The sequence below is a fragment of the Cygnus olor genome, chromosome 28 (genome assembly GCF_009769625.2).
Source record: "Cygnus olor isolate bCygOlo1 chromosome 28, bCygOlo1.pri.v2, whole genome shotgun sequence".
In the NCBI taxonomy this organism is placed as follows: domain Eukaryota; kingdom Metazoa; phylum Chordata; class Aves; order Anseriformes; family Anatidae; genus Cygnus; species Cygnus olor.
Window position 1 is genome coordinate 952,933 of NC_049196.1, and position 27,790 is coordinate 980,722.

Below are 27,790 nucleotides of genomic sequence, written 5' to 3' on the forward strand. Positions count from 1 at the left end.
GGCCCGATGAGCAGAGCTCTCTTGCCAGCCTCGCCAGCCGTGGGATACACGATCCCAAAGCCCCCAGCTTGGTTCTGGGCCCAGCGTTCCCTTTTTCGTGCTTTCCCCTCTCTGGTTTCCTTCGCAGCCCGTCTTCCAAGAAAGACATATCCAGCCTGGCTGCGGCCGCCCATCGCGGCTCGCTGCCGGACAGCAAAACGCATTCCAGCCATGTCAAAGGACAATGAAGTCCCAAGCCAAAGAGCTTGCCAAAGATATGGTCCAAGGCACGTTCCAACTCCTGAATCCTCTCCAAATTTGCTTTTAGCTGTCAGTCAGCTCCTGCCCTTTGCTCCCCTGACCTCTATCTGGCTGGAAATGCCTCCCCGGTCCTCCTGCAGAAGGAGGGGAAGCTGCGATTTCCTCAGGATGAGACTGGGTTCACGAGGTTTCCCACGCAAGCAGCACTCTGAGTTAAGCAGGGGGTTTGGAAATCGAGCTTCAGCTTGTAAACGAAAGCCTCAAAATGTCACGTCCCCTCAGAGCAAGGACATCAGAGGAGAAGACAGTTTGACTTCTGGGCAGGGGCCGGCTCTTGGGTGCTTCCTCACTCCCCCCAGTGATTATTTTAAGGCTTTCACCCCCTCTCAGCTCACTTCCCACTGGCAATGTGAGGCTTGGAGGATCCCCCCGGCCTCGATCGCTGCCGCAGGGAAGGAGAAAAGCTCTGGGTGAGGCTGTGGCAGCGCGGGTGGGTGAGGAGGGTGACCAGAGCCGTGCCCCCTCCTGCTGCGCCCGGCCGGGGGCGAGGAGAGCCGCATGAGGAACCGAGTGTGCTGGGTTTAAGGAAGGTCAAAAGCAGCAGGGCTGGGCTGGAAACCAAGGCCCTAAGATGAGTCACGGAAAGCAGGGGCCGCTGCGTGGGTCACGGAGAAGGAATTAAGCAAGGCAGAAACCAAGCAGTGCGACTCAGCAGCTCGCCCTTCTGCTTTCGGTGCCGGGCTCCGCAATGGCCACACCAGGCCATGCTGGAAACCGTTCTCCTGCCAAGCCCTGAGGAATAAAACCTTTATTTCCTGGTTTATCGGGAGCCACAACCCAGGGTTGCCAGGAGAAGCCAGGCTCCTCTTGGTGCATCGTCTTCTGCCCCGTCCACCCCAATGCCCCGCAGCACGGGGACCGCTGGCGGCCAGGGCTGGAGCCTGGCGCAGAGCTCCCCGGTGCTCCTCACTGCCGTTTTCTGCCTTTTTCCCCATATATGGTGACTTCCAGCACGTTCGGGGCAGGGAGGGGGAAGAGAGGGACGCAAAGGGATTCACAACGGGCCCGAGCGAAGGGACAGAGTGTGCCTGTTCTGCGGATGGGAACAGGAGCTGGGGCGGAAGAGGCATTTCCTTTGGCAGCGATGTTTGTGTGCGGAGAGCAGCGCGTAGAAAATCCCACCCCGATCATATCGGGGCCGTGTGGCCACAGCTGGAGAACGAGGGGCTGGGGAACTCGTGGGGCTGCTGGCAGGACACCGCTGCCCTGCTCGTATCTGCTGGCGTTTGGCCGCAGCCACATCCAGAGCGCCGCAGTGATTCGGCGGCGATGGGGCTGCTCAGCTCGGCTGGGTTCAGAAGCAGGAAGACTGAGGCAGAGAAGCAAGGGGAGCATTTCCGTCTGTGTTTCTGAACAAAAACAACAGTTTTGGTTGCGGTGCCTGACGTGGGGCAGGGGCCACAACACCACCAGCTCTCTGGAGGTGGACGGGGTTGAGTTGTCCCTTGGTGAAACGGGCTGGAAAGCTCTCGGGGCACATCCCACAGATCCCCAGTACCGAAATCAGCTTTTTGCTGCTGCCATCCACAGCAAGGGCTTGGCTTTCCGCTGCCTGCAATTTGCAGCGCTGTGCAGGCTGCCTTTGGAAGGGCTTTGTGCACGCACGGCGCGGACCTGGAGCCCCTTCTCCCCTTCCCAATCCCTGCTGAACAGGGAAGAGTCCTCACAGGGCTTGAGCGTGAGGATTTTTCCCCCAGGGCCCAGTTTCCCAGCTCCTGCCAGGAACACGACGTGAAAGCTCTCCCTAACAGATGGTTCTTTGCTGCGACGGGATTTCTTCACCTCTTTTCTGGCCAGATTGTGTTTTTGCAACAGAGCCGGGGGGAAAGTCGGAGCTGCGAGTCAACAGCCTGTGACAGACCGGGCTTGGTCATCCACAAACAAGGAGGAATTTGACTTCTGGAGCTTGGGAAGTCCCGTGTCTCTCATCTGCCCTGGGCAGGAGGACTTGCTTGCATCAGCTGCTCATGCTGGGCTCTGCTCCGTCACCCAAGTCCTGCTCTTCTGCAAGACCAAAGCCAGCCCTCTGCTTTCCAAACCAACCCACCGGGCCCTCTGTGCCTCTGGTGGCAGCCAGACTTTAAATCTGTTGTTGTTAAGAGAGGAAAAAGTGTTGGAAAGCAAAAGTTTTCCTGAGCCCCCCTCCCTGCTCTGTCTGGGTATCCCTTGCAAGGGCCCAACGGAGGTTGTGCACGATGGAAACAGCAAAGAAATAAGGAATATTTCTAACTTTTCCGCAGCCAAGGCTGTTCTCAGGCTGCCACCGCTTGTGTTTGTGCCTGGGGTCAAGGGGACGGCTGCTGGAGACGCTCACCCTGAACGTAAAGCTCCCTAAATCTGAAAGATTTAGGACCTAATTTAGCAGAAAATAAATCTTTAGCAGAAAGACTTAGCACCTTTCGGGGAGCGTTTGGTGGTGCTTGGGGTGAGGGCTGACACCCACGGGCCGCGGATCTCCCTGCAGGCTCCGTCCCCTGCTCCTCATCCCTGGGATTTTGCGGACATCTAGAGGCCTTTCCAGGAACGGCACGGGCTGTTGGAACGCGGGAGGGATTGACTTCCTCCATCCATCCTTACGGGCTGGTTTTTGGGTTTACGGAGGTGCCAGGCTGACCACATCGCTCTGTCCGCCCTGCTCAGTCCTAGGTGCACGTCTGGGGATGAGCGTTCGTGGATTCGCTTCGTGCATTACCTGCTCGCACGAAGGAAGGGCTGTAAAAAACTGTGAAAACGGTGGAATTTCCACTTCGTGAGCAAAACGCTGGGTTGGACCCCCAGAGATTCTGTGCCCAGAGAACCCCAGAGGTTCTGTGCATCTGCTGCCCAAATGCCGCTGGCAGCTTACTTCTTTTTATTAGATTAGAGACTTTTTGTCTTGCCAAATGCTTGGAGAGCACCCGGCCAAGCCCTCACTGAAACGTGCCTGTGTCAGCCGCCGTTCCCACGCACGTTTCCTGCTGGTGACGCCGGTGAGGCTTTGGCCATCACGAACCTGAAGCCAACTCTGACCCCAGGCTCTGGGGAGGACGTGTGTGTCCCGGCCTTAGCATCTTGCTAACAAAACGTGCCACGGCATGGCGTGAAACGCACCCCTCAAAGCTGCATGGTTGGGCAGCTTTTAGACCGGTGTTACCGTTTTGAAGACCTACATATGGTCTGGAGAGCTCTGGTTTGCAGGCTGGTGGCTCAGCAGCTCCAACTTACACAGCTTTGTACCCTCGCTGCAGCACCAGGAGCTGGCCAAGCCGGCTGCCTCTGCTGACCGGCTCATTTACTGCTAGGGGAAAGCTGCTAATGAAGATTCATCTTTGGCTACTACACCTCATGCCCCAAGAAAATGCCTTGGCATTTCTCTACCTGCTAGAACTCGGAGCCAGATGGGATTTAAGTGACATTCCCCCGAGACCCGGTGCTGTTGACAAATGTGTACAAGGTCAGGCAAACCCCGGGTTGGATTTAGACTGGGAATTCCCTTGCTGCAACCACTCAGGTTGGGCATCTGCATGCAGAATGGCCAAAACCAGGCTCGCTTATGAAAATGCTGGCCGGTGTTGCCGGGGTCTTTTTTAGCAGGTGACATATGCTAGGAAACCGAGGGCTCGATCCAAAGTCTGCTGACGTCAATGGAAATACTCCTGTCGACATCAATGGGCCTTGGATCCACGCCTACGTTCCAGCTCTTTATTTCAGACTGCAATCTGGCAGGGGTGGAAAGGGCTCTCTCCTCCTCACAGCCTTCAGCACGTCTTTGAGAGGCCTTGCTTCCCCCAAATTGTTACGCTTAGGATGCAGAGTACGGAACAATCCTGGGAGCGGGCTCCAGCCCATTCAGTGCCGTGCATGCCCGGCCCCCCACCAGGCTCGGATTTAGGCACCGGCGTCGTGTGCAGGAAGTGGTGGCCGCGGCTGTGACGTGCTGCGCCTGCCTGGTGCCGGCCCTAACCAACACCAGAGCTGGGGACCCTGGGGAGCTGCTCAGGGCAGCCTGGCTCGCCTTTTCCAGCAAGCTCTGCCCAAAGCCCTCTCTTCTCACGGGCTCTGGGGTTTGTCCGGGGACTGACATGGAGATGCCTTCAACGCACTGGACCCAGGGAACTCTGGTTTTCTTTTCAATGGGAACAGCGCCTTTGGAGCCCAGCTCATAGCTTCTTTTCCAGCTGGGAAGTCAGTGAGCGGGCTGGGAGGCGCGAGCCCCGACACCAACCCTCCTGCCAGGCTCTGGGTCGGGACAGAACTAGCACTCGGTGGGGTGTGCTGCGCCGCTTCCCTGCCCATACACCCAGGACACGTGTGGGGTCATCCCTTCGCATTGCTGGGGGGTCCTGAGGGCTCTCCTGTCCCCGATACACAGCCGTGGAGGTACCACGAGGCCTGGGGAGCGAGGGGCCATCGGGCAGCGAGATCCTCAGCTCTCCATCAGGAACGCCAGCCTCTCCCCATACATGCTTGGTGTCACCAGCCCAAACCTAAGGATAATTTTATTGTGCATTGTAAAATCTGTCCCTCACTGTGTGACCACGATGCTGTTCATGGCAGCGGCGTAGAGTTGCTGCATGCTGCCGAGGAGCCCCCGTTTCACCCCATGGCTCCCTCGTGTTGCTGCGTAAAGTCAGCCCTGCTCCTGCACGGAGCTCCGGGACTATTCATGCTGCAGGCTGGTCGGGGCTGCTGAGGGTTTTATCCCTTTGGGGGAACATTGTCACCACCACGGGGACCCGTGACGTGGTGGAGCGGGGTGGCGAGGCAGACTGGCTGCTCTCCTGCCTCAGCGCGGGTGTATATAAACCACAAAGTGCTCCAGAGTAAAAGGAGCAGTGGGTGGAAGGCGAGATATTATTATCTTCACCTGCTGCTGCCGACCAAAGAAATGAGACAGATGACAGGAAATGAGGACTTCAAAAATAGACACCTTTAATGTCAAAACGCTCAGGGATTAGCGAGAGCAGCACACGAGAAACAGAGAAACTCTCATGCTAGTCACTGTGTGCTTCGAGACTATGTTGGAGGAGGAAATATGCTGATATAGCTCAGAAACATCTCTGCATTCACTGTCTGGTGGAAGAGACAGAGGTGAAAAAAAAAATGGACCAAAGAAACTGGGGGTGCACTGAAACGTGACTTGCAAAACCTTGGTTTCCACATCCTCCTCACCTGATTTGCTGTTCTCCTTCCCCAGCCGCCTGCCCAAATCCTGCCCACGGCTGCCAGCTCGCGTCTGCGAGGCCGGGGCTTTGCAAGGCACTCGTGGCTCCGTGGGACAGGGATGGCAAAGTTTTAATGAGTCCTCTTCATTAAAAAAAAAGCATATGGAAAATATTTCTTAACTTATAGAACTCTGCTTTACTTAAAACCTCTTAAATATATTAAACATCTAATTTGACCTCACCTCTGTATTTATGTACATCTGCTAATAGTTCCCCTGCCCATCAGTACAGCTGTAGGGCTTTTTGCCAGCTCAGTGTCTTCATTATTAATTCTCTTTTACAAGTCAAACCTACAGTCTTCGTTGGATGTGAGCTGGGCTGTGACAGTAACAGAGAGAGCTGGGCCCAAAGGAGAGGAATGCTGAGTGGTATTTTTTTCTCACTGAAACTCAACGCTGGTCCAAAGTCCAGAACTTGCTATACTGAGTCTTAGACAGGTGCCAAGACAACAAAGAAAAATAGCAACAGGAGCTTGAAATGGCGGAGACCTGATGCTCTGCACCTGCAGAGGGCTGGAAATCAGTGGCACCAGCCCAGAGAAAGGAGGGTTCTGTGTGGCAGGGTCGAATCCAGCTCTCGTGGAAAAAAACAACCCTCAAAGCTTGGTCACATCACTCCGATGACCGTCTGATTGCCTTGCTCCGCGTGACTTCAGCAGCTGCAGTGTCAAGGGGCCCCAAATCCACCTGATGACATTTTTTGACTGCTAAAAACTGGGCTCTGGGCTCTGAGCCTGTTATTGCTGAACCTGTACGGTCCCTGAGCCAACGCCTGCTGTAGTAGCTCAGAAAGGACCGGTGTCTTGCCAGAGTCTGTGCTTGGCAGGAGCACCCAAAGGCTTTGAGGGGCAGAGGCTGTCCAAGCATGCCTGCGCCCTGGCTGTTTTTTTCTTTGGTACGGCCGCGATATCCTCACCTTTAGGAAAACACGCACCAGGATCCAACATAAAAAAATGGGGATTGGCCTGCTGGGAGAGGAGCGAGGCTCAGTCAGTGCCATGTGTGCAGGAGCAGCAGAGACAAACTGGAGTCTCAGCGACTTCTGTCTCCAGCGCTCCCCTCTCCAAAGGTCTGGGGCTCCGATTTCTTCTCGCTGTAGAGCTACTTGATCCGAGACGAGGCATCTCTCTTGATCTGCAAGGCATGGGCCTTGAGTCAGCAGTGCTCTCATCTTACCCCTGCGCTGTACGCCATGCCAGCGGCGGGCGGCCAGCGGGAGTTAAAAGCGCGACTGAAGAGCCCAAAGACTAGCGGCGAGGAGGAGGAGGAGGAGGAAGGAAGGAGAGGCGTGCGGGCAGCCTGCCCCAGCCTGGAAGATGTGCAGCTTCTCAGCGTCGGGCAGGAAGACCCTGGCATCCTCCAGGGCTCCGTGAGCCGCCATGGTGAAGTTGGCGTCCCCCGAGGTCACCACGTCGAAGACGCACGACTGGAAGTAGACGTCCTCCACCGGCAGCATCTCCTTGCAGAGCGCCCGGGCCGCCTCGGCCGCCGCACGGCCGCGGCAGCACTCGCTGCGGGAGATGCGCTGGCTGCGGGGGCAGCCCCCCACGCAGAGCTGCAGGTCTTGCTCCTCCGTGAAGGCGCGCGCCACCTCCTCGGCCGCCCGGATGGAGAAGGAGAGCTGGCGGCCGGCCTGCCGGACGGCGATGGTGGTGCCGATGTACTCGGCTCGGATCTCCACGTGCCGCCCGGGGCTGAGCTCCCGGATGGCCAAGCTGCTGCCGCCCGGCCTCTCGCCGCCGTTCACCGAGCCGTCCTCGAAGGCCGCGGGCAGGTTGCCTATCTCGGCCTGGTAGACCTTCTGGTCGATGCACTCCTTCATGTTCTTGAATATGATGGTGAGCTGCGGAGAGCAGAGCGGAGGTGGGTTGGTCGGGCCTGCCCCACGTCTCGTCTACGGGAGGGCAAAGCAGATCCCACCCTTCTGCCCCTCTGCCCCCCACCAGCTCTCCCACACTACCGCAGTCCTTTCAGAAAGCGATTTTCTTCCTTAATACCATTTAACCATCTGCAAACCTGGACAGAGCGCACAGCAGTACCCCACACACCACCCAGTAACCCATCCCCAGGCTGCAATGGGAGCTCTCCCTGGTCCCTGAAGGACCTTCATCCCTCTCGTTCTGCGGACATTAATGCCTGATCCCACATGGGTTTAGCTACCGCTGCCCTCCCCAGCCCTTTTATCGAGGCACGTCCCCTCAGGGAGCACCCCACACCGCTGCACCCCGGAGCAGGTTTGCTGCCAAGCCCTAGGCGCCGGCGTTACCTTGCTCGTGACCGTAGCGTTGGACCCCTTGGCCACCGGGGCGCTGGTGGCTTGCACGAACAAGTAGTCATTGTCCAAGAGGGGCCAGGAGCCCTCCACCCGGCAAGTGTGGAAGTCGTCGTGGAACGTACGGATGTGGGGGTCCCCGAAAGCCGCGCAGTGCTGGTAGCTGGGGGGCTGGCCGTGCTTGTAGAGGAAACTCTTCTCGTAGTTGCAGATATCCAGAGACTCGAAGCCCTGGTGGTTGGGAGCCGGGGGCCGGGGCCGGGGTGGGGACGTGGGGCCCTCCTTGGAGCAGTTGTTCTGGATCATCAGGTCCTCGATGCCGTGCACGGCGGAGTGGAAGGCCAGGTCGCCCCGGCACGTGCGAGCCGTCTTGCGGGTGCAGTGGGAGTAGGAGCGGAGGGCGTTGCAGTACGCCGCCATCCTGCCGGAGCCGCGCAGGTTGAGGGTGGCGGCCACGTACTCGGAGTTGCAGCGCAGGATCTTGCACTGGGAAGAAACTGGGAGAGAAAGGACGGCCCAGGGCGTCCCAGTAGAGCTGCAGGGGTGGGGAAGGGGCAGCCCCACCGCCTCCCGCCGCCGGTCCCACGATGGTGAGGCTTCCTGGGAGCGCCTGCGGTAAGGAGCTCAGCGGCCAGTTTAAATGACCAGAGGGAATGAACCCAGGGTCGCCAGCTGCAGAAATGGGCTGGGACCCAGCGCAGAGGCAGCATGGGGAAGCACGGGGCCGAGGGGCTGTGCTGGGGCAGCTGGGACGTGAGATCGTACCTGGGGCACGAACGCGGCCGCGAGCCAGCGCAGCCATTGCGACCGTGACCCTGGGACGTGGCTCAGACGGAGATTCTTCGCCCCAGGGCTTGCCAGGGGACAAATGGGAATTTCTGAGCTGGGAAACCCCCTCTTCCCATTTCAGCCTTGGCCAGGCTGGGCAATCACTCTTTTGTGATGGGTCAGACTGCACCAAGGACGTCCTGCCGCCCGGGCTTCTTTCCACCATGCTGCCACTGCTCCGGGAGGGCTAATGAACTCGTCCCAGCGGGCACCAATTAGCTCATTAAGCAGAGGGGCTATAGAGGAGAGCAGACCCCTGGAGGGCTCCCAGGGGCATCCTCCTGCTGCCCACCCTACAGCTGTGGAGGGATGAGGGCACTCAGTGCCTGGGACCCCAATGAGAGGCTCTTGGGCTCGCTCCAGTCCTCTCCTGGGGGCTCTGCCGTGGTGCTGCCCCCCACACCCTTGGGGGCTGCAGCTCCTGCTGGCGTCCCTGCCACGGACGGGGCTTTGGCACCGCTCTGCCCGGGCGGCTCCTTACCATGCCTGCAGAAGAGGAGGAGGAAGAGTGCTCGAAGGAAGAAGCCGGGGCTCTCCAGCTGCCCGGGGCTCTTATTGCAGGCAGCTTTCCCCATTCCAATCCATGCAGAGCCTGGGGGGTCGCTCACCCGCTGGCTGCGCTCTGCTGCATCCGGCAGCTCCCCTGCAAGCAGAGAGAGGTGGGATCGGAGAGGTGCCAGCGCACAGGAGCTGCAGCAGGAGGTGCCCGGGGCTGCAGGTTTGGAGTCACCAGCTGCCAAAACGCAGCCCTGCAGGGCTCGGCTGCACTGCTGCCTCCCGGGGAAGGCGAAATTTGGGGCAAAATCCCACAGGGTTTGGTTTCTTTTAGCTGTTTTCAACCACTGCAGCTTGGGGAGCACCAGCGGCTCGGGGACGCTTCCCAACACGGGCACGAGCAGCTGATGTGTGCGGAGAGGACCCATGCTGCCCTACATGCTGGGTACGGTTTGGGCTGCTCTGTCCTTCTGCTGGCCCTAGCAGGTGGAGGGCAGTTAAAACCCAAGCTCTGGAGTGCAGCATCCCAGGGCTTAGGAGCTGAAAAGCTGAATTCTTAGCGTGGCCGCCGTGAAGCCTGCAGCCAGCACCGCTGGGTGCCACCAGCACCTCCTGCTCCGTCCAAAAACCTTCCCCCTGCGGCCAGCACGTGGCTGCTCCCCCTCTGAGCCCCCAGTGCTGGCTCCGGGTGAGGGAGGCTCGAGCTGGCCCAAGGGCGATGCGAGGAGCACGTCGCCACTCGCTGTGCGTGGCTGGGGTCCAGCAGCTGGCTGCGGCTTCTTCGGAGGGGCTGGGGACCTGAGCCCTTGGTGGCTTTGTTACCGGCTGGTTGTTAATCACTTGCTGGCCAGCCTTTTGCAAATGTCCTTTTGAAGCTACTGCACATGAAATCTGTGATTTCCCCCTTCCCCTTTAGCTGTGTGCCATGCCAGAGGCTGCTGCCCGCAGCGGTGTGCCTGGTGCCCTGGGCAGCCCCAGGAGCGCGTCCTGCCGACACCACGCCTGCTGGTAAGTGAAAGCTGCAAGCGGGAGGGAAAAGAGCCCGAAGTCTCATCTCGCTCTCAAAAAATAAATAAATAAAATAAAAGGCAGTCCTGCAGCACTGTCTAGCACCTTCCAGCTCCCTTTGCTGTGGCTGCAGCCATCAAACAAACACCATTAGCTGTACTGGCTGGCGCGGTGACGTAGCCGCGTGTTGGCAGCCCCCCGTGTCCCTCTGCCAGCTGGATTAATGGCTAACGGGGCAGATGTCTGGAGCGAAAACATTGCCTCAAACCTGCTGGCGATGCTCCGGCTGCCAGCTGCTCTCGGCCGGCTGCGCTGGAGGGGGGGAAACTGCTCCCTGCAGCCGGGGGCATGGGGACACCGGACCTGGTGCCACGGCCCGGAGCTGGGCTCACGTTCAGCACACCAGCACAGGAGGCACAAGCTCTGGGTGTGCTCCGAGCCTCTGCCCGTGCCCAGAGCTTGGCCCAGGAGCTGCTTGAGCAGGCTGGGAGCTGCCGCGCATCCCTCCTGGAGCTGGAGACCCGAACCCCTGGGGTTAGTGGCATGGAGGGGACGTGTCCACGTCCCTGGCGCAGCGCTCGGCTGATAACCAGCTGGTTAATGTGTAATGGGACGGCGTGGCTCTGCCTGGGGCAGGGAGAGGCCCCGCCATGGGGCCTGCAGGCAGTGGGACCTTCCTCGGGATGTCCTGATCCCAAGGAGAAAGGCGGCAGCAGTGCCTGGAGACCCTCCGGGAGCCCAAGGAGATGTCTCGGTGGTTCCTGGACAGTTCCTGGGGCAGCGAAGGGTGCTTGGACACCCCAGTCCTCCCGTGGGGTCCCTGCTCACGGCACCCTGGGGCACCCCTGGGTGCCTGCACCAACGTCCTGCCGCTGGCACCCTCGTCCCTGCCCTTGCTTCGATGCAGCCCCGCTCACCTGCATCGGCTTCCTCCGGACCCCTGGCCCTGGGGGCTCCTTCCCTGGTGGCCACCCGGGCTGCCTTGTCCTTGTCACCCAGCTCGACCCCAAGTGCCAGCCCCCGCAGGGAGGCAGCCCGCAAGGTGCCAGCCTCTGTCCTCGGCACCTGCCTGGCCTCGCAGCCGGATAAAACCCGGGGCACTGCGGGGAGCAGACCCCGCTCCTCCTCCTCCTCGCTACCTTTGCTCCGGCCTCTTCGCCCCGCGGGGCAGGGGATGGGTGTCGAAATAGAGCCGCCTAAATTTAGCCAGGCAAAAACCCGGCCAAGAACAACAAGCGCAGGGTGCGGAGGGAGAGGGTGCATGGCACAGGGGGGCAGATGAGCCTGAAGAAGAGGAGGAGGCCTGAGGAAGAAGGGGGAACGAAGCTGCCCTGGCTGCGTGGGGCCTCCCCCTTTAGGGATGGGGAGGAAAAGGGTTTCTGCTCGCCCCAATGTGAGCTCTCGTGCGGGAACTGAGCTCTGGCAGCAGCTGCGGAACCGCTCCTCACCCGGGAAGCGGGGCAGGGAGGGAGGGACGGGGGCTGCTCGTTGCAGAACAAGCCGAAATCTGCAGCCGGGCTCATGTTTTAAGTGCACCAGTCCATCTTCCTCACGGGTTGTGGTTAGAGGAAGGGAAAACAAGGAATAAATACCAGCTTGGGGCCAAATCCCAGCTGGTTGTGCATCAGCAGCCACCAGAGGAGGAAGGCTTTGGGTGCCCGTTTATTTTTTGTTCCTGGATGCACGGAGGCTTTGCAGCTCCATTCCCTGCCCGGTATTTATGTGCTGGGTCTGTTACCTGGTAACGAGGGATAACTGGAGAGTGGAAAAAATGTTGTTTAAAAAATAACACCCGAATCCCAGCGCAGCGTCCTGAGGTCCATGCTGGGTGCCCGGCATCCTCCCATCTGGCTTCCCCGCAGCGAGCCCCCGGCACTGACACCGAGCCGGGGAATCGGTTACACGCAGGGCAGGGGCCAGGCAGGTGGGAATTCCTCCGGGAACGGCAGCCGGGGCCATCTGGGCTGGGCGAGAGCCGCTCGGCATCCCACCCACCCGCCTCGTTTGGCCGGGGAAGATTTCGGATGGAGGAACCAGGCTGGGGCGTCCCGGCTGCCGCAGCCCCGAGGGTGGAGGCTGGGTGATGGGGTACCCCGGGACTGGGTGCTGGGGGTGCTGGGGAGGTGCTGGATCCTGAAATGAAGCCATCGGTTGTTTCAGCAACGTCAGGATGCGGCAGCTCTCCGAGCCGGGGCTGCAGGCATATGTTGGGCCGAGGAGGCTGGGAATTTCTCCCAGGCTGGCAGAGCGTCACGGTACCGAGCCAAAAGCATCTGCGATCAAACCTCTTCGGAAAGCCAGCTCCCCGCTTCCCACCAGCAGAATCAGCTGGAGGTTTAGGAGGCGCAAAACTCCGATCCCACCAGCTGGGTCCCCAAATCCTGCCGCCGCGGGGCTGTGGAGCTGCCCGCAGAGCAGCTGGCCTCACCCCAACCCTCCTGCCCCGAAGGATGAGGGTTTCCCAAGCACCGGGAGTGGGGAGAGACCCCGGTCGTGGTGCGAAGCAGGCAGTGTGGGGGGGGTTTCTCTGAGCATCACCCACGTGGATGCTCATCTGGGGAAGGCTGGAGGTCGAGCTGGTGCCACCGCGGCTCAGCTCCAGCCCCTGGTCCAGCCCCAGCACCAGCACAATGAGTTTGGCAAGGATTTGGTATCACAGGATGGTTTGGGTTGGAAGGGACCTTAAAGATCACCCGGTTCCAACGCCCTGCCACAGGCAGGGATGTCACCCACTGGGTCAGGATCTAACCCCGGGGCTTTTGAGGTTGGATTTGCCCTGGGAGACCAGCTCCTGCTTGGCTCTGAGCTGCAAACCCCCTGCTATGGGGGTCATCAGGAGCACCCCGGGGGGGGGTTGCACCCAAACCAGCCAGCGTGGAGGGGGACGCTCAGCAAATCACACCTCAAAGCACCGGTCTCAAAGGAGCTGTCTGCCTCCATCGGGGCTGCGGATGTGAGTGGCCGGGGGCAGACCAGCCGCCAGCATCGCTCGCTGTGCTGCTGAGCACCTACAGCTCATGCACCCGAGCATCCCTCGGGTACGGGGCCAGCCAGATTCCGGGGCTCGGAGGCAGGGAGGAGCCGTGAGCATCGTCCCCGTGCCTGCTCCCGCCTCAGGATCACGGTCAGAAGAGGGGCAGGTGCCTGGGAAGCCGGGATTTGCCAGGAAGATGGTGCCAGCTCCTTGGAAGAGAAGATCTCGCTTCTCTCCGATGGAAAGGACATGTGCGCGGTGCTCAAACCCAGAGCTTTCACCGCGCCTGGCACAGAGCCCCCTCCCCTCTCTCCCACCCAGCACAGAGGATCCCCATGCTCCACTCACCCTGGCAGCGGTGGGTTGCGCTGCCAAACGCCCCCAGCACCTCGGGCACGAATCCTGCCCTGGCTTCGCTCAGGGTCCCCCCCTGGGTGGCAGCGACGGGGGAATCGCTCCTGTTACTGCCCGGGCTCGGTGCGGAGGGAGCGGAAAACAGCTGAGCTTTACGACAGCCCGATCCGTCACCGCAGGAGGAGAGGGGCTAAGTCGGTGCTTTAAAAATAGCCAGCAGTATTTTTGATCCCGAAAGCTGGATTCCAGTGGGGAGGGGAAGGGAAAGGGAGGGAGAGCCGAAGGTTTCCGAACGGCACGCGGCCGCGCGCGCTTCAAATCTGCGGGCAGAGCGAGCCACGCGTGGGATGGGCGCGGGGTCCTGGTGGGACCAGGTGGAGCTGCGGGTCCCGGGGGTTTCCCCAGGCTCTGCAGCATGGATCCCACCACAGGGACCCCGAGGCGGGCTCCCATTTCGGCTGCACCCCAAACGCAGGGCGGCCGCATGGGGCAGAGGGCCTGTGGGGAAGGGCCCTTCTCCCAGCCCTGCGAGGAGGGAGCTGGAAAACCCAACGGAGATGCAGATCTTGAATTAAATTAAAGTTTTCTTCCAGGTTTCGCCAGCTTTCCTGCTCCCCTGCTCGACTTGCTTGGAGGAGCAGAAATCTCGGTGCTGCAGCTGGAGAGGGAAGACCTCGAGGAGACCGGGGGAGGCCTGGGGAGCTGCGCCCTACAACCGTAGCCGCCCCCCGAGCCCCCTGCCCGCACCCACACGGGGCTGGCATCCCTCGGCCCCCTCCGGAGGAAAAGATCCCGCTCCCGTGCCTGGGCACCGCTCCCGAGATGCCGACGTGCAGATAAATCACCCGCCCGCGGCACCTGCTCAGCAGCTGCGGGGCAGGGGAGCGCTAAAAAAAGCTGGGAGCAGATGGGGCCGGAGCCCCCCCCCCCACCACCACCACCTTTTACCCCCTGCTCAATTTGGCCAGCGGTGCGGGAAGGCGGCGATGCCGGGGGAAACCGTCCCGTTGCCTCCCCGTGCCTCAGTTTCCCCATCCCTTACCGCAGCGCCCCGGCATCCGCACGGCCCCGTGGGGGATTTGGGTCCGGGTCCCGCTGCGTGGGTGCTGCTGGGGGCGGGGGTCCCCCCGTTTTGTGTCCCCCCCCCCCCGTGCGCAGAGCCCACACAGGATGCGGCCGGGGGCTGGCGGAGGGGGGGACCCCGGGGACAGGGGGGACACGGTGCCACCAGGTGGCAGCAGCACGTCGCGAGTGGCAGCGGGGACCCGGGGTGGGGGGGGGCTGCGGGGCCGGGCCTGTCGGGGCCAGCAAGGGGCACGGGGGGGGTTTTGAGGGGGGGTCTGCTCCGTGCCTCAGTTTCCCCACTCGTGCTTCCACGCTCCTCGAGGCGCACTGCTCGCGCTGCTGCCCGGCTAAAGGAGGGGTAAAACCAGGCTGGGGGGGGGGGGGCTTGGAAATCACCCCCGGGGGGGTTTTGGGGAGCGGCCCCCACCCTCCAGGGCTCACCCACCCGGCCCCAAGCTGGTGGCAGAACTGGGGCAAATCGCCCGCGGTTGGGGCCGCTCAAATCCCCAGCGTTGTTTCTGTCGGCCGGCAGCTGATGCTGGGATTTCGAGTGGGTTTTTGGATGCTTTGAGCAGAGATTTTGGGAGGAGAGGAGAGGGGCTGGGGGTGTGTGGGGGGGCACATCTCTGCCCATGGCTGTCCTGCAGGGAAGGGATTTTCCTCGCTCCCGGATGGAAGGAAATGAATTCCCAGCTGCAGCCCAAGAATACCTGGAAACGGTTGGGTTTGAAAGGGGGAAAAAATAAAAACAGTCTTCAATTTATGGGATTGTTTAGGAAGGGAAATAGAGAAATATCCCCCCCCCCCCCCCGATGCGCAAGGGATCGGAAAATGCAGTAAATCAGCTGGAGACTTCCCAAACTCAGTGCAATTGTGTGGCCGTGACACGGGACTCGAGGGGGCTTCCTCTCTGGGGCCTCGGCTGGGAGGGGAGGAAGAAACGGGGGGGCTCCCAGTGCCCCCACTGCCCTGCCGAGCTGCGCTTCGGAGCAGGCAACCGAAACCCTTGGGCGTGAGGCGCGTGAGAGCGTGGGCACGGGGTGTGCAAGGGGTGTGAGTGTGGACACAGTGTGTGCAAGGTGCGTGCGAGCGTGGGCACGGCGTGTGCAAGGCGTGTGAGTGCAGCCCAGGAGCACGCGTGGGTTTTCGAGGCACCCCCTGCCCCTGCGCTCGCCTGGGGCGCTGGGCACGTCCGCAGCACGGGTGCCGCTCGCCGTCACCGCACCGCCGTCACCCAGCCGTGTGGCACGGGGCGCTCCGTCCCAACCACCTCCCCTGACATCTGTGGTCCCTGCAGCGGGGCACCAGCCCCGGCCCCGTTGCGTGCTGCCCATCAGGTGCCTCTGAAAGCGGGGTGCGCCCGCTTCGCCCCTGCCGAGCTTTGCAGTTTGCCCTAAAACCAGGCAGCCTCGAGTGCCGTGCTCTGCTCGAGCGCTCTCGGAGCTCGCTGGCAGCAAACGGGGCTCCGAATCCGACCCGGAGCACGGGGAAAGGCGTGAATCCCCAGAGATTAGAGGGTTGGGTTGTGGGTTTTTTTTTTTTTTTTTTTTTTTTTTTTTTCCACAAAGCCATTCAGGGCCTGGAAAGGCTGCCTCTGTCCCCTCGAACCAGTCCGGCTCGCCGGCACTGCTATGCAAATCGGTCAGCGCTTTTGCAGGCGACATCGGGACCTGGATGTGCAGGAGCTGCCGGGGTAAGGCACTGCTGGGGCCGGCGGGGCTGCTTCGAGAGAGGCAAAACGAGAGAGGAATGGGTAATTGGTCTCCGTGCTTAACTAAGGGTCAGCGCAGGGTTTGGCAGCGCGGTCGGCTTGCTTTCGCTCTCCTTTTTGCAGCTAGGGATTAAAAAAAAAAAAAAAAAAAAAAAGCAATGTTTGGAGGGGGGAAATGCGCTTTTTCTGTCTCTATTTCCAACTAAAATGTCTTTAATCTCCAGCTGGGGGGGGGGGGTGGAAAGGGAGTGCTCCCAGCCCAGCTGCATAGGAATGAACAGCATCCGATGCTGTCGCTTCGGCTTTGCTGGCAAAACCCTGCCGGGAGCTGCGAGCGGGGCTCCGGAGGCAAAGCGCAGCTGCCTGCCTCCCACGGCAGCCCCCAAAACCCCCCGGAGCCCCCTCCTCATGCAGGAAATTCGGCACCCCCGGGTGACCCCAGCACCCCCGGTCCCGGCGCGATGCTGCGGGCGCGGTCGGAGCCCGGCAGCGCTCACGCTGCGGCCGCTCGCCGCCGCCTCGCCAACTTTTAATTGTTTGAATCCCAGCTGCGATTTTCTGCTGCCTCCTGTTTTCTCCTATTTTCGGAAATAATAATGACAACAATAATGCAGCAAGTAGGATTTTCGTTTTGGCAGCGGCCGTGCTGGGGTTTGGGGTGCAGGGGTGGGGGACCAGCACCGTTTCCTTTGTCCGTGGGGCAGGGCAGCGATGGGTTAATGCAGAAAAGCCGGGCTCGACCTGGCTCATCCACACAAACCTGCCCCTCTGGCGTAATGGTGCAGGGCTGGTGGTGTTTTTTTTTTTTTAATTTAATAGACTCGTCCGTCAGTGCCGCTCACGGGCCTGCCCGCTGCTGACGCTCGCCCCGTCTCTTTTCCTTCGCCAAACTTTTGCCAAGGTCAGGGGCTCGGGCAAACAAATAAATTGTGTTTTAGGGGATGGTGAAGTCAGCTCTGGAGAGGCTGGAGGAGGCCGTGTTGATCCCCACACTGCAAACCGAGGGGAAGAGAGAAAAAGCAGCCATGTGCCTCTTTGTGAGGGGAATGAAAATGGGTCCCGGTGGCCGCCAACGTTGTGATAGGCACAGGCGCCGCGGGAAATGGGCGCCCTCAGAACGAGGAAAATCAGCCCAAAGTGGAGCCACAAATGCTGAAGCGATGGGTGGAGGTGTGGCGAGGTGCTGGGACGCTGCTGGCCCCAGCCGGGTGCCAGGGGGTGCTCCCAGGGGGCTGCAGCCCCCCCTGCCCCAGGATGCGCGAGGGCTGGGTCGTGCCCGTCCCATCTGGGCATCTTTTCACCTGGTGGTGGCCAGTTTGGGGGAGGAATTAAAAATCTAGAATAAACACATGCTGACCTTCTGGTGGGACAGCCTGGAGCTGTCCTACGAGGCTTTTTCCCCCAGGCAGACCCCGAGGGTGATACCGCAGTGGCTCCTGGCCATGCATCCCTACGGGTTCACCCTCGCTCCTGTTTCATCCCAGCGGCTCCTCCGGTGTGGGGGGCAAAAAGGCCGGCGTCGAAGGAGCCGTCCCTGATGCACCCAGCCCGATGCAGCCACCTTCAGCTGAAGTTTTCACTCAGCTTCTTTAAAATAGGAAAAACGTGGTGAAAAAGCAAAAAGAGGGGACAGCCCCATGCCCAGCAGCACAGGGCGCAGCCCGAGCCGGCATTCGCCGCGGCAGGTTGGGATCCCAGCCCAGAGAGCTTCCCCCCGTGGCATCGCGGCTGGTTTTCCCTTGCTTCCTCTGCCCATCGCTGTCTCCAGCCCGCAGCTTAGGCTCTGTTGGGTTTTATTTCCCCGGGGGATGCCGCCTGGTTTTTGTGGTGGTCCCAAACCCGAGCCCAGAAATCCCCCCGTTGCTGGCGACACTTGCTAAAGGCGACGCAGCGCCGGACCCTTGGGTGGCTGAGCCAAAATCTGCCCCAAGGACACCGAGTTTGCCACGGAAATCTTCCCAGGTGCAAACTCCACGCTCTGTATTTGCACTCTGTAATTCCTTCCCATCTTCGCACACACCTCCATGAAGGCGCTGAGCGTGGAAAGTGTTGCAGAGAGTAAATTTTGTGGAGTTAGGTGGTGGCCTGAGCCATGCTCAATGCATTTTGGTTCAAGTGCGTTTCAACAGCTGCCCTGAGAGCAGGTATCTTGTAAAAGAAACGCCGCCGAAGAGGTTGCGTTGTGTTTGAATTAATCATCTGCTTGTTTTTGTCTTTGTGAGAGATTTTAATGCAATCAGCTCCTCCAGAAAAGGGACAATAACAAAGCGTGGTAAATATATTGTCCTATGACCACAAAACAAATCCTGTCAGGAAAATGGAATGAAGGATTGAAAAATGGGATTTCGGGAGGAAATATTGACCTGGCGTAAGAACAAATGTTATTTTTGCAGGACAAGGAAAGCGAGTCTGGCTTAGGGCTACCTGGGGGCAGAGGAAAAGTTCCCTGAGCTGCTGAGAAGTGTGAATTCGGGCTGACTTTGCCGGCTGGAGTGTTTGCCACCGAAAATATTTGGGAAGTCCCCTTCTCAAGCAAAACAATTAGCACAGCCTGAAAAGAAAACAGCGAAGAGACACAAAGGGGCTTTCCCGAATCTATTTTTGGGGGGACCCCACAAAGAACCTCCTGCGGCTTTGAATGTATTTGCGCCAAAGCCCCTTTTCTTTTCGGGGCCCTGAATCGGGTCCCGGGTTTGGGGCCCTGAATCGGGTCCCGGGTTTCGGGAGCAGGGCAGTGTGACCATGCAGGCGCCGTGGGCAGGGGAGGAAGCCCCCAGCCCAGGGCTGTCGGGGCAGGAGGGTCAGGCTGGAAGTGCCCCTGCACTGGTTGCACCCCACTGTTTGCTGCCTTCCCAGCCACGTCGATTTGCAGCCGCAGGGAAGTTGGGGCAGCAATCACACTTTGCAGAGCCTCCGCCGGCTCCTGGGGGAAAGAAATGGGGTATGAAACGCGCTTGAAATTTTAAGCAAGTGGGCTTCTACCAGGAGAATCCCCTCGTCGGCAGGGGATGATGGCACAGCACCCGCCACAGCTGCTCCGTCCCCTTCCCGTGTGCGCCGTGGGTGCAGGATGCGGTGCTGAGCCCCGGAGCCGCGGCGTTCCCGGCTCGCACCGCCTGTGTGGCCGCCTGCGGCCGGTAAGAAGCCAACTTTGGGGCGTTTTCCAGCGCTGCGTGTTCCGCAGGTGTAAATGAGCGCACACAAAGTCCAGCGCCAGTGAGGGACCCGAATCCTAAAGCGCGACTTCAATACAAATCCTTCAGCTTTGTCAAAGACATGCTAAATACCCCTGGGCACACAAGGACCTTCCAGGAGCCGGAGAATAGAGCTGGTTTGTTATGTAGGGCATTATCCAGCCTCAATTGCTTTATTTTTTTTAAATCCTACTTAATAGTATTAATCTGCAAGTATCTTTTATGCTCCTTTCCAAGATAGCCGCGGAGGCACGCCGGGCTTTCGCTGAAGGACTCACTGCTTTTTCCTTCGAGGAACGGGCAGAGCGGCCCCGGCCTTTGCACAAAATGCTCTCGGCTGTTGCAAAGGGAAAAGTTAAAGCCGGGAGCACCCGAGGGAGGCCGGGGAAGCCGCGGGCTGCAGAACTTCGGCTGGCAGCCGTGCCCCGCGTTTGGGGGAAAAAGCTAACCAAAAAGTCCAGAGCAAGCTCTGCTCTCCCTGCTCTCTCCCCGTTCATTTTATTTATCTTTTTTTTTTTTCTCAAACTTCGGCAGCTCAAAGCTCCGAGGGGGAATTTTTTTAAAAGGCACCCTCGTGCTAGCCTAATCGAGGTTGGATTTTGGCTTGGGCTGTAGCAACAGGGAGGAAAAATAAATTCCTGGGGATAAAAGCAGCTCTGCGATGTGGCGTTACAGGCACAAAGGTGTCAGCAACACGGCACAGATGAGGTTGGTTTAACACCGCTCTGAGCCTTTTAAACCACAAATTAATGAACTTGAGACCGACGCAATATTGACGGTAATCTTTCCTTCCTAATTTGTTTGCTTGTTCATTCGTTTTCCTGCTCAGTGCTCGCCGGGTCTGACAAGGGCTCCTCGCTCCGGGCCGGCTCAGAGGGGAGAGGCTGCGGTCCAGCAAGGTGGGTTTTAAATAATTTCTGGCAATCACATCGCTCTGCCAAAGCCGGGCTTAACGCCGCGGCATCGGCAAGCTCCGACAGGGAGCGGGGAGAAGCGAGCTGCCGCTTTGAGGTCTTTTCTGGGGAAAAAAAGGACTCGCTCACATTTCTGGGGAGGATTACCAGCGAGGTTGGGCGGCTCTGCAAAGAAAGGAGGCAGCTGGAGGAAAGGGAGAGCCCGAACCCGCAGGACGCTCGTGCAGGATCCTCCTGGTTTCCTTTATTCTCCAACCAGGCATCCGAATTCCTCGCTTGGGAAGCAGCTACTTCCCACGCAGGGGTGCTGTGGGTTCGGGTCCCCTCTGCTCTGAAGCTGTGCCAGCAGCGGAGGGGTTGTGATCAGCTTTCCCCGCTTTAATTCCTTTTCCCACTTCTCCCTGCTTTTGTGCTTAGAAAAACAGGCACGAAAGAGCGCTCCTGCAGTCAGTGGCTATTCAGGGGGATGTGGAGGCTGCAGATAAATATCTGCACTTTGAAAAGAAGAGGGTTTATTCTCTCTCTTTTTTTTTTTTCCATTTTTTATTATCTCTAAATGCAGCACTAAAAATACCTGGCAAGAGACTCGGCTTCAGGCTGGTGGCATCCTCAAACCGCCTGCTCTGAGCCACTGCTCCTCTTTGTAAATTCAGAGGACGTTCCCCCAGCCCCGCAGAAGTGATGTATTCATGTCCTTATTTTATAGAAATTTTATAGATTTCCTATAATCAACTTCTCTGGCTTTAGCTAAAGGTTACTTTGGGGCCTTTTTGATTTTTAAACAGAACAAAGAGATGGATTTAGCCCTCCTTGATTTAAATAAAAGGTGTCAGGACTTTTGGGTCACAAAACACGAGGACGGGGAGGGCTTGTGGGCAGCAGAAGTGGCCACCTTCTGCTTCCAGAGCGGCAGCAATTATCTAAATTACTTGAATTATCTGAATTATCCTTACGTCTCCCACGGGACGGGATACCCAGCTAGAAAGTGGGACCACCAGAATAGCGCTGGGGCGGGAGAGAAGACCCAGCTGGCGTAGCACAGCCGTGGGCAAGGTGGCTAGGGAAGGGTTCACGGGGGGAAATCGGGGAATTATCGGGGTGCCCACGCTCCGCGGTACCCAACAGGGATGGATTAATCCCAGATGTGGCCTCTGCACAGCGTGGGGACAGGGCAGGAGGGTCCCAGCCATCGCGCAGTGCTCGCGGGTGCCTCTTGAAATCCCAATTTCTCCCCATCCACCCCGAGTCCAGCCACGCTGAGCCTCGTCCCTCAGACGTTATCCCATGCGCAAAAACTTTTCGGGACCTGCCTCATCCTAGTGAAAAGTCCGGCAGGTTGATTCCCACGAGCCTTAACGTGTCTTGCAACACAAAATGGAAATGTTTGTGATTGCTGGTTGAGCCCAGACCAGCAGCCTCGCAGATGGGGGGGCCGAGCAGGCGTGTGCTTTGGTGGAGGAAACGTGTCGGAGAGGAGGTGCAGACCTGTGGCAGGTTTAGGGGGGACCTGTCACCGCCGGAGCTTTTCCCAAACCAGGGGGATGAGGTAGGCAGAGCCCGTTCTCAGCCTCGCCGCTGCACGTGGCCGTGGGTGCTGCTGCTGCTGCCGCCTTGGGAAGCGGAGGGTGTTTGCTGCCACGTCGCCCTTCGCTGCTGTGCAAAGCATCGTTTTTTTGGTGCTCAGCACCCTGATTAAAAATTTGCTGCATCGCCACCCTGCCGTGTGCAGCTCCCGGGTCAAACCCCAAATGAAATCGCACAAATCTGCCCTCGCCGGCTGGCACGGAGCTCCCCGGCGTGCTGGGACATCAGGGCCTTGCAGGCTGAGCCCTGTGGGACACGGGCGGCGTGGGGAGCAGCCCAGGTGCCCGCGGCGATGCTCCCGTCCCCGTCTCTACCAGAAGGGAAGTTTTCCCCTCTCTTTTTTGGGCTGGAGCTGCCGGGGCAGTTGCGATCTCTCACCCGTGGCCAGCTACACCATGGAAGGGATTTAAGAGCTGGGAGGTGCGTACAGAGACAGGGAAATTGCTGGGGAGAGGGGAATGCTGAAAAAATTCAGCCTCCGCGCCCCCACCCCACCCCGTAAGAGGTCTCCAAAAGGATTTGGGGGTTAATTTGGGCTCAACAAAGCCACGCCGGGAAGGTTCAGGCTGGACGCTGAGAGAAATTCCCTCAGCCTGCCTCTGGTGAAGTCGGTGCCCCATTGCCTGTCGGTGTCCCACAGGAAAATGCCCTCGATGTTAGGCTTTAACTTGTGGCTAGCCCTGAGGAGATGGGGCGGTTGGGCTCGATTGTACCCAAAGGTCCCCCTAACGGAGCTGTCCTGTTCGTTTGGGGCTGTGTGGGGTTTTCTGCAGGGTCTTTATGGAACTTACAGGACTTGGGGGTTTCCCCCGCACAGCCGAGGAAACCGAGGCACGGAGCGAGCCGGCGACATCCCCAGCACCTGCTGCAAAACCCCGCAATCAAACCGGGCTAAGTCCAGCTGGGGACACCCAAGGACGTGGCCTTGACGTCTCTGAGCACCCCAAAACCATCCCAAAGCTGGGCTCTGTCCGCACCGGGCCCCCCAGCCCCGCTCAGCCCCACCAGCAGCGGCCCCACGGCGGGGCGAGCCCGGCGCAGCGCCCCGGGGGGCGGAGGGGAGCCCCCACACAGCCGCACCGTGTGAATTAACCAACTTTGTTTTCCACCAGGCTTTTCCCTTAATAGCCGTCCCCCTCCCCCTCGCTTTTGCCGGCGTTTGAGGAGAAGTGAGGCGTGAGAGATCCTTTGGAATAATGAGGTGTAATTAGCCCTGGCAGCTCTTATCTTCCACTCCCCCCCCCCCCTTCAATTAGATTGAAATAAAAAAAAAAAAGGGGGGGGGGGAGAAAAGGGGAAAAAAAGAAAGGGGGGGGGGGGGGGGAGAAAAGGAAGGTGGAGAGGGAGGGAGGCGAGAAAAAGTTGGGCGCCTGGTCCGGCTCCATCCTGAGCCCCGAGCATCCCTCAGGAGCTGTATGGGGTGGCCACGGAGCCGGCTGGACCTCTCCTTTCCCATCCAGCCCCCGATTTACACCCCTGCCTTTAATTCCCACCTGCAGCATCGCCCGGCACGGTGGCGGCTGTGGTGCTGGGGGAGCTGAGCCGGGCAGGATCCGGCCGCGGCCGTGCTGCCTTCGGCCTCCCCGTCCCTCCCGCCTCGACCCCGCGTCCCCGCGCCTGACCCGCTGCCATTCCCGCCCGGCCCCTGATCTTTCGTACCCGTGACCCTGATCTTCAGGCTGACAGGCTGATGGATGGGCAGCGCCCCGGTGATTTACCGCGTCCTTTAATATTTGGCCGGGCGGCCAAGGCCCTTGGGCAGCCAGCGGGGCTGGGGGGAGACGGCCGGGAGATTTGTCAACCTTTGAGCCGGGGAGGCGGGAGGGAGGAAAGTGCCCTGTCTGTCCGTGGTGATTTATACACGATCGCTGTGATTAAATTGGCCTTAGCTAATGATAACTAACTAGTCAGGGGCTGACCTTTCTCTGACAATGGAAGGGGGCCGGGAGCCACGCTGCTGCAGGGTGTCTAATGGGGACGTTTCCTCAGTCAAGACACCACTTTTTTTTCTTTATATATATATATATATATATATATGTATCTTTTTCCCTTAGAAATGGTTTCCCGGCCGTCCCCGTGTACAAAGCTGCAGGACGCCGCACGCCCCCTCCCAGGGACCGAGCCTCCCCCGGCCTCCAGCGCCGTCCGCCACGGCTGCCTCCGCAGGGCTGCATGCAGGTACCTCAGCCCCGAGGGACTGCGGGGAACAGGAGAGGTGAGGCAAGTGGGGTGGGTGGATTGCATCGGGGGCACAAGCCCGCTTCCAGCAGGAAGCCTCGGCCGAGCTGGATGGGGCCTGGGGCTGTGCCGAGGTGGCCTCAAGCCTGGAATGTCCTGGCTCTGCAGGGCTGAGGTGCTGCCCATCCACCCCCCCGGCCCCAAATCTGGCCCTCCATGCATGCCTCCCTCCCTCCCTCCCTCTATCCCTCCATCCTTCCTTCCCTCCCTCCTTCCCTCCCTCTCCATCCCTTTCTCCCTCCCTCCATCCCTTTCTCCCTCTCTCCATCCCTTCCTCCTCCATCCCTTCCTCCTTCTCCATCTCTCCCTCCCTCTCTCCAGCTCTCCCCTTCCCTTCCATCCCTTTCCCCGTTCATCCCCATCTCTCCCCCGCTGGGGCTCCGACCCCGTTCCCATGGAGGGGACAGCCCGTGTCTCCCTGCCGAGCCACGAAGGGCGAATTTGAAATGATCAAAATGAGCTTTTCCACCTTAAATCATTTTTTGCCTCTTCCCTGCCCTAAAAAAAAATCCCACAGCCCTTGAGAGAAAGCCTCTGACTGCCCCCAAGTTGGGTATTTTTCCCACCACGACCCTTTACACAGCGTTCTCCAGTCTCTGTTTTTTTGTCCCGTTTCAGCTGCGTGTTGGTGTCATCAGCCCCGGATCACTCCCCGGCCGGGAAGCCACCTTGAGACGTCCCCGAGGACCCCAAAGATGTGCCGGTGGCTGGAGCGAAGGGGAAAAGGGACCAAAACCCACAAGGACCGGCCGCCTCAGTGCGCCCCGTGCCCCTGGCCCCGCGGATAATAGCGGGGCTGCGGGGGCGATTTCACGGAGATTAACCCCGCGCCTCGCGCCGGGGCTGCCGCTGCCCTCGACACCGCTCCCCGAGTGTATCAAAGGCGGATTACAGATATATTAGCCCCGTGGCCGGATTTATTAGCGGCAATTTATCACGTGGAGGCAGCCGGGGAGGGTGGAAGGCCAAGGGCAGGGGCGGAGGAGCCCGGCCTCCCTGTGGGGACCCGCAACGTCAGCAGGGAGGCCCTGGTTGAATTTTTGGGACGGGAGCTGTGCCGGGGTTGGCGTTTCCTCCCGATTCCCCAAGGATTTTGGTGCATGTTGGGAAAAGGCAGCAGGGAAATTCCTGCCGTGCTCGAGGCGAGGAAGAGGGGAAGCCTTCAGCCTCGCCGCGCACCGGGCTGCCCCTCCTCACCTCCGCGGGGCTCGGGAAGGGCGATCAGCGCCCAGCACCGCTCTGGGAGGGCCGGAGGGTGCCGAAGCACCTCGGGGCCAGGGACGTCGCATGGGGCACACCCATGGGGCACACGGCGTGTGGCACGCAGCCTCTGCCGGGCTCCGGAGGACCCGGCCTCCTCGCGCCCACGCCGATGCCACCAGACCCCGGCGGCCACCCCGAGCACCCCCAGCCCCTGCGGCGCGGGGACACCCGGCTCCGGGCGCGCGGCTCGGCGGGGGAACGAGCCTGGAAGAGGTTAAAGTGGGGCGAGCGGGGAGAGAAGCCTCGGAACGGGGCGTTTTAATGACATTCCATTAAAGCTCCCTTTGGGGCCAGCGCGGCCGCCATGTGCTCCACATTCTCATGGTAATTATGAGACATCTGTATAGAGGCTCTTTTCTCATCAAAGATGGCTCTCTTCAAAGACACTCCTGGGAAACCCTTCACCTCTGACCCGGGGGGTCAGCGCTGAAACAGTGGCTCTATAGTGCGCGTTACTGTAAAGCCGAGTATCCTTTTTCCTCCGCTAACCTGACCAGGTCCCGGCTTTTCATGCGGGCCCGCGTTGAGCCGAGGGGGTGGGGGGCACCGGTTCGGGGACGGGCCCCCCCTCCGGCGGTCGCCGTTTCGGCAGCCCCGGCCACGGGTGCCGCCGCCGCCGCCTGCGCTGACCCCGTCCGTGGCGATCAAAGCGGGAAGAAAAGGGTTTTAATGAGCAGGGCCGGGGCTGCGTTCTCCCTTCCCTTGTGCTGGGGAAGGGGGACCCCGACGTCCTCCTCCCCGCGGTGCCACGGCAAATCCCACCCCGGCTCCTGCGCCAAGTCCCTGGGGGCGAGTTTTGGGGGTCGCGGTAAGAAAACAGCCACTCTCCAAACGGCGTCCCCGGTGCCGGGGACGTGCTCCGCGGTGCCACCGGGCTCAGCACCGGTGCCACGGCATGGCAAAGCCACCCTGTGTCCCCGTATCCTACGGGGCCATTTCCACCCCAAGCAGCATCACCGCCCTCGGTGTCCCCAGGGTGCCACCTCCCCGTGCAGGGGACAGCGGGGCGGAGGGGACGGGTGCCCGGTGGCCCCCCCGGGTGGCTCCGTCCCTCCGGCACGGCAGCGGCGCACGATCCCCGCGGCCCTTTCCAATAAGTGGCAAATGATTCTTCGTCCTGTCGCTCCCCGGCGGCAATAAACCTTAATCACAATGAAGTCATTTGATTTCCGCGTCCTGTAATCGCGGGGCGATTTGGCATTAATTAATGAGCGCTTACGGGAAGGGACGGCTGCGGGAGAGAGTGCTGCGCTTTTCCAGATGACGGATGGCCTCCAGCGCCCGCCGAGCCTCCCGGAGCCCGGCCTCGCACCCGGCCGGGACATCCCAACAGGGCACCGAGCCTAACGAAGCACCCGGCTAATGAGGAAAGGGAAAGCGGTGCCAAGAAGGGGCCGGGGCACCTTTTATTTTTGGGCCCGGCATGGGTGCTCCCCCCATCCCCATGGCTCGTGGATGGGGCTGGTGGGGAAACTGAGGCACAGAGGGGGACCGGGAGGTGGAAGGGGACATTTCTTTACCGCAACCCCCCCCTAAAGGGACGGGGACGTCCCGGCGGGGTGGCTTTGGGGTCGGGGCCGGGGGTGCTGGAGCATGGTGTTGACTCAACAGGGAATTAAGCTCGTTAGAAACCAGCGGGGTCTGCGGGGGGAGACCTTGGGGGTGTGAAATCCCTCGCTCCCCCCCCTGCTTCAGCCCCAGAAATGGGGCCGCATAGCCCCAGACGGCCACTCCCTGGGAAGGAGACCTCGCTGCCGGTCTGCCGGTGGCGTCGTGGTGGATTCTCTAGTGTCTGATACAAGGGTTGGGCTGGGTTCCCCCGCTCCCCAAGGACGGGTCCCAAATCCAATCGCCCTCCACCACCACCTCGCTCCTGACCCCGGCCCCAGCCGCGCTTGGCCCCGCTCCATCCCGGCCGATCCCTGCCGCCGGCGCGGGATTGTTCCCTTTGTGCCGGAGACTCCCCGAGTCTGCCGCTCCCTCGCAGGCGGCTTGGCATCGAACCCTTATTATTCTCTTGTCAATTCGATTTTACAAAGTCTTCATATTTTTGCGGAGGGCGTTCTCCCTGCCTCGCGGGAATACCTCCCATACAATTAGACCCGGCAGAGTGGCAGGTTTTACAGAGCTGCCGGCGGCACCGCAACCTGCCACCAAATCCACGCAGCCCTTGCCTCCCCTTGCCGGGTGGGTTCAGAGCCACCGAAGGCTTGGAGGTGGTGGAGACCCCTCTGGTGCGTGGCTGGGCCCCCCCAGTTCCTCCGAGTGCCCGGCTCAGAGCTGTGTGTGCCTCAGTTTCCCCAGCAGTGCAGCACAGGGGGCTGGTGGCAACGTGGCATGGCAAAAGACAGAGCTGAACGTCCCCTGGTGCTGCCACAGGAGGTCAA

General features: G+C 60.3%; 2 protein-coding genes across 3 annotated transcripts; one reads left to right on the forward strand and one right to left on the reverse strand.

Moving 5' to 3' along the window:
• Nucleotides 1–247: 247 nt before the first annotated feature.
• HJV (hemojuvelin BMP co-receptor) lies at nucleotides 248–13,623 on the reverse strand. Of its 2 annotated transcripts, XM_040538891.1 has the most exons (4): nucleotides 13,429–13,623; nucleotides 9,085–9,246; nucleotides 7,770–8,272; nucleotides 248–7,346 (listed from the first exon to the last, which is right to left on the reverse strand). In XM_040538891.1, the coding sequence occupies exons 2-4, from the start codon at nucleotides 9,176–9,178 to the stop codon at nucleotides 6,723–6,725; spliced, it is 1,221 nt and encodes a 406-aa protein (XP_040394825.1). In that variant the 5' UTR covers nucleotides 9,179–9,246; nucleotides 13,429–13,623; the 3' UTR covers nucleotides 248–6,722. The 2 variants fall into 2 exon arrangements, with proteins under 2 accessions (XP_040394825.1, XP_040394824.1); XM_040538890.1 differs by lacking the exon at nucleotides 13,429–13,623 and having other exon boundaries at nucleotides 9,085–10,094.
• Nucleotides 13,624–16,058: 2,435 nt separating this feature from the next.
• On the forward strand, nucleotides 16,059–25,050 carry LOC121060786 (large proline-rich protein BAG6-like). The gene is made up of 4 exons (XM_040538892.1): nucleotides 16,059–16,192; nucleotides 20,234–20,303; nucleotides 23,957–24,080; nucleotides 24,759–25,050. Exons 1-4 carry the CDS (start codon nucleotides 16,174–16,176, stop codon nucleotides 25,041–25,043), a joined length of 498 nt encoding a protein of 165 aa, XP_040394826.1. The 5' UTR covers nucleotides 16,059–16,173; the 3' UTR covers nucleotides 25,044–25,050.
• The last annotated feature ends 2,740 nt before the right edge of the window (nucleotides 25,051–27,790 follow it).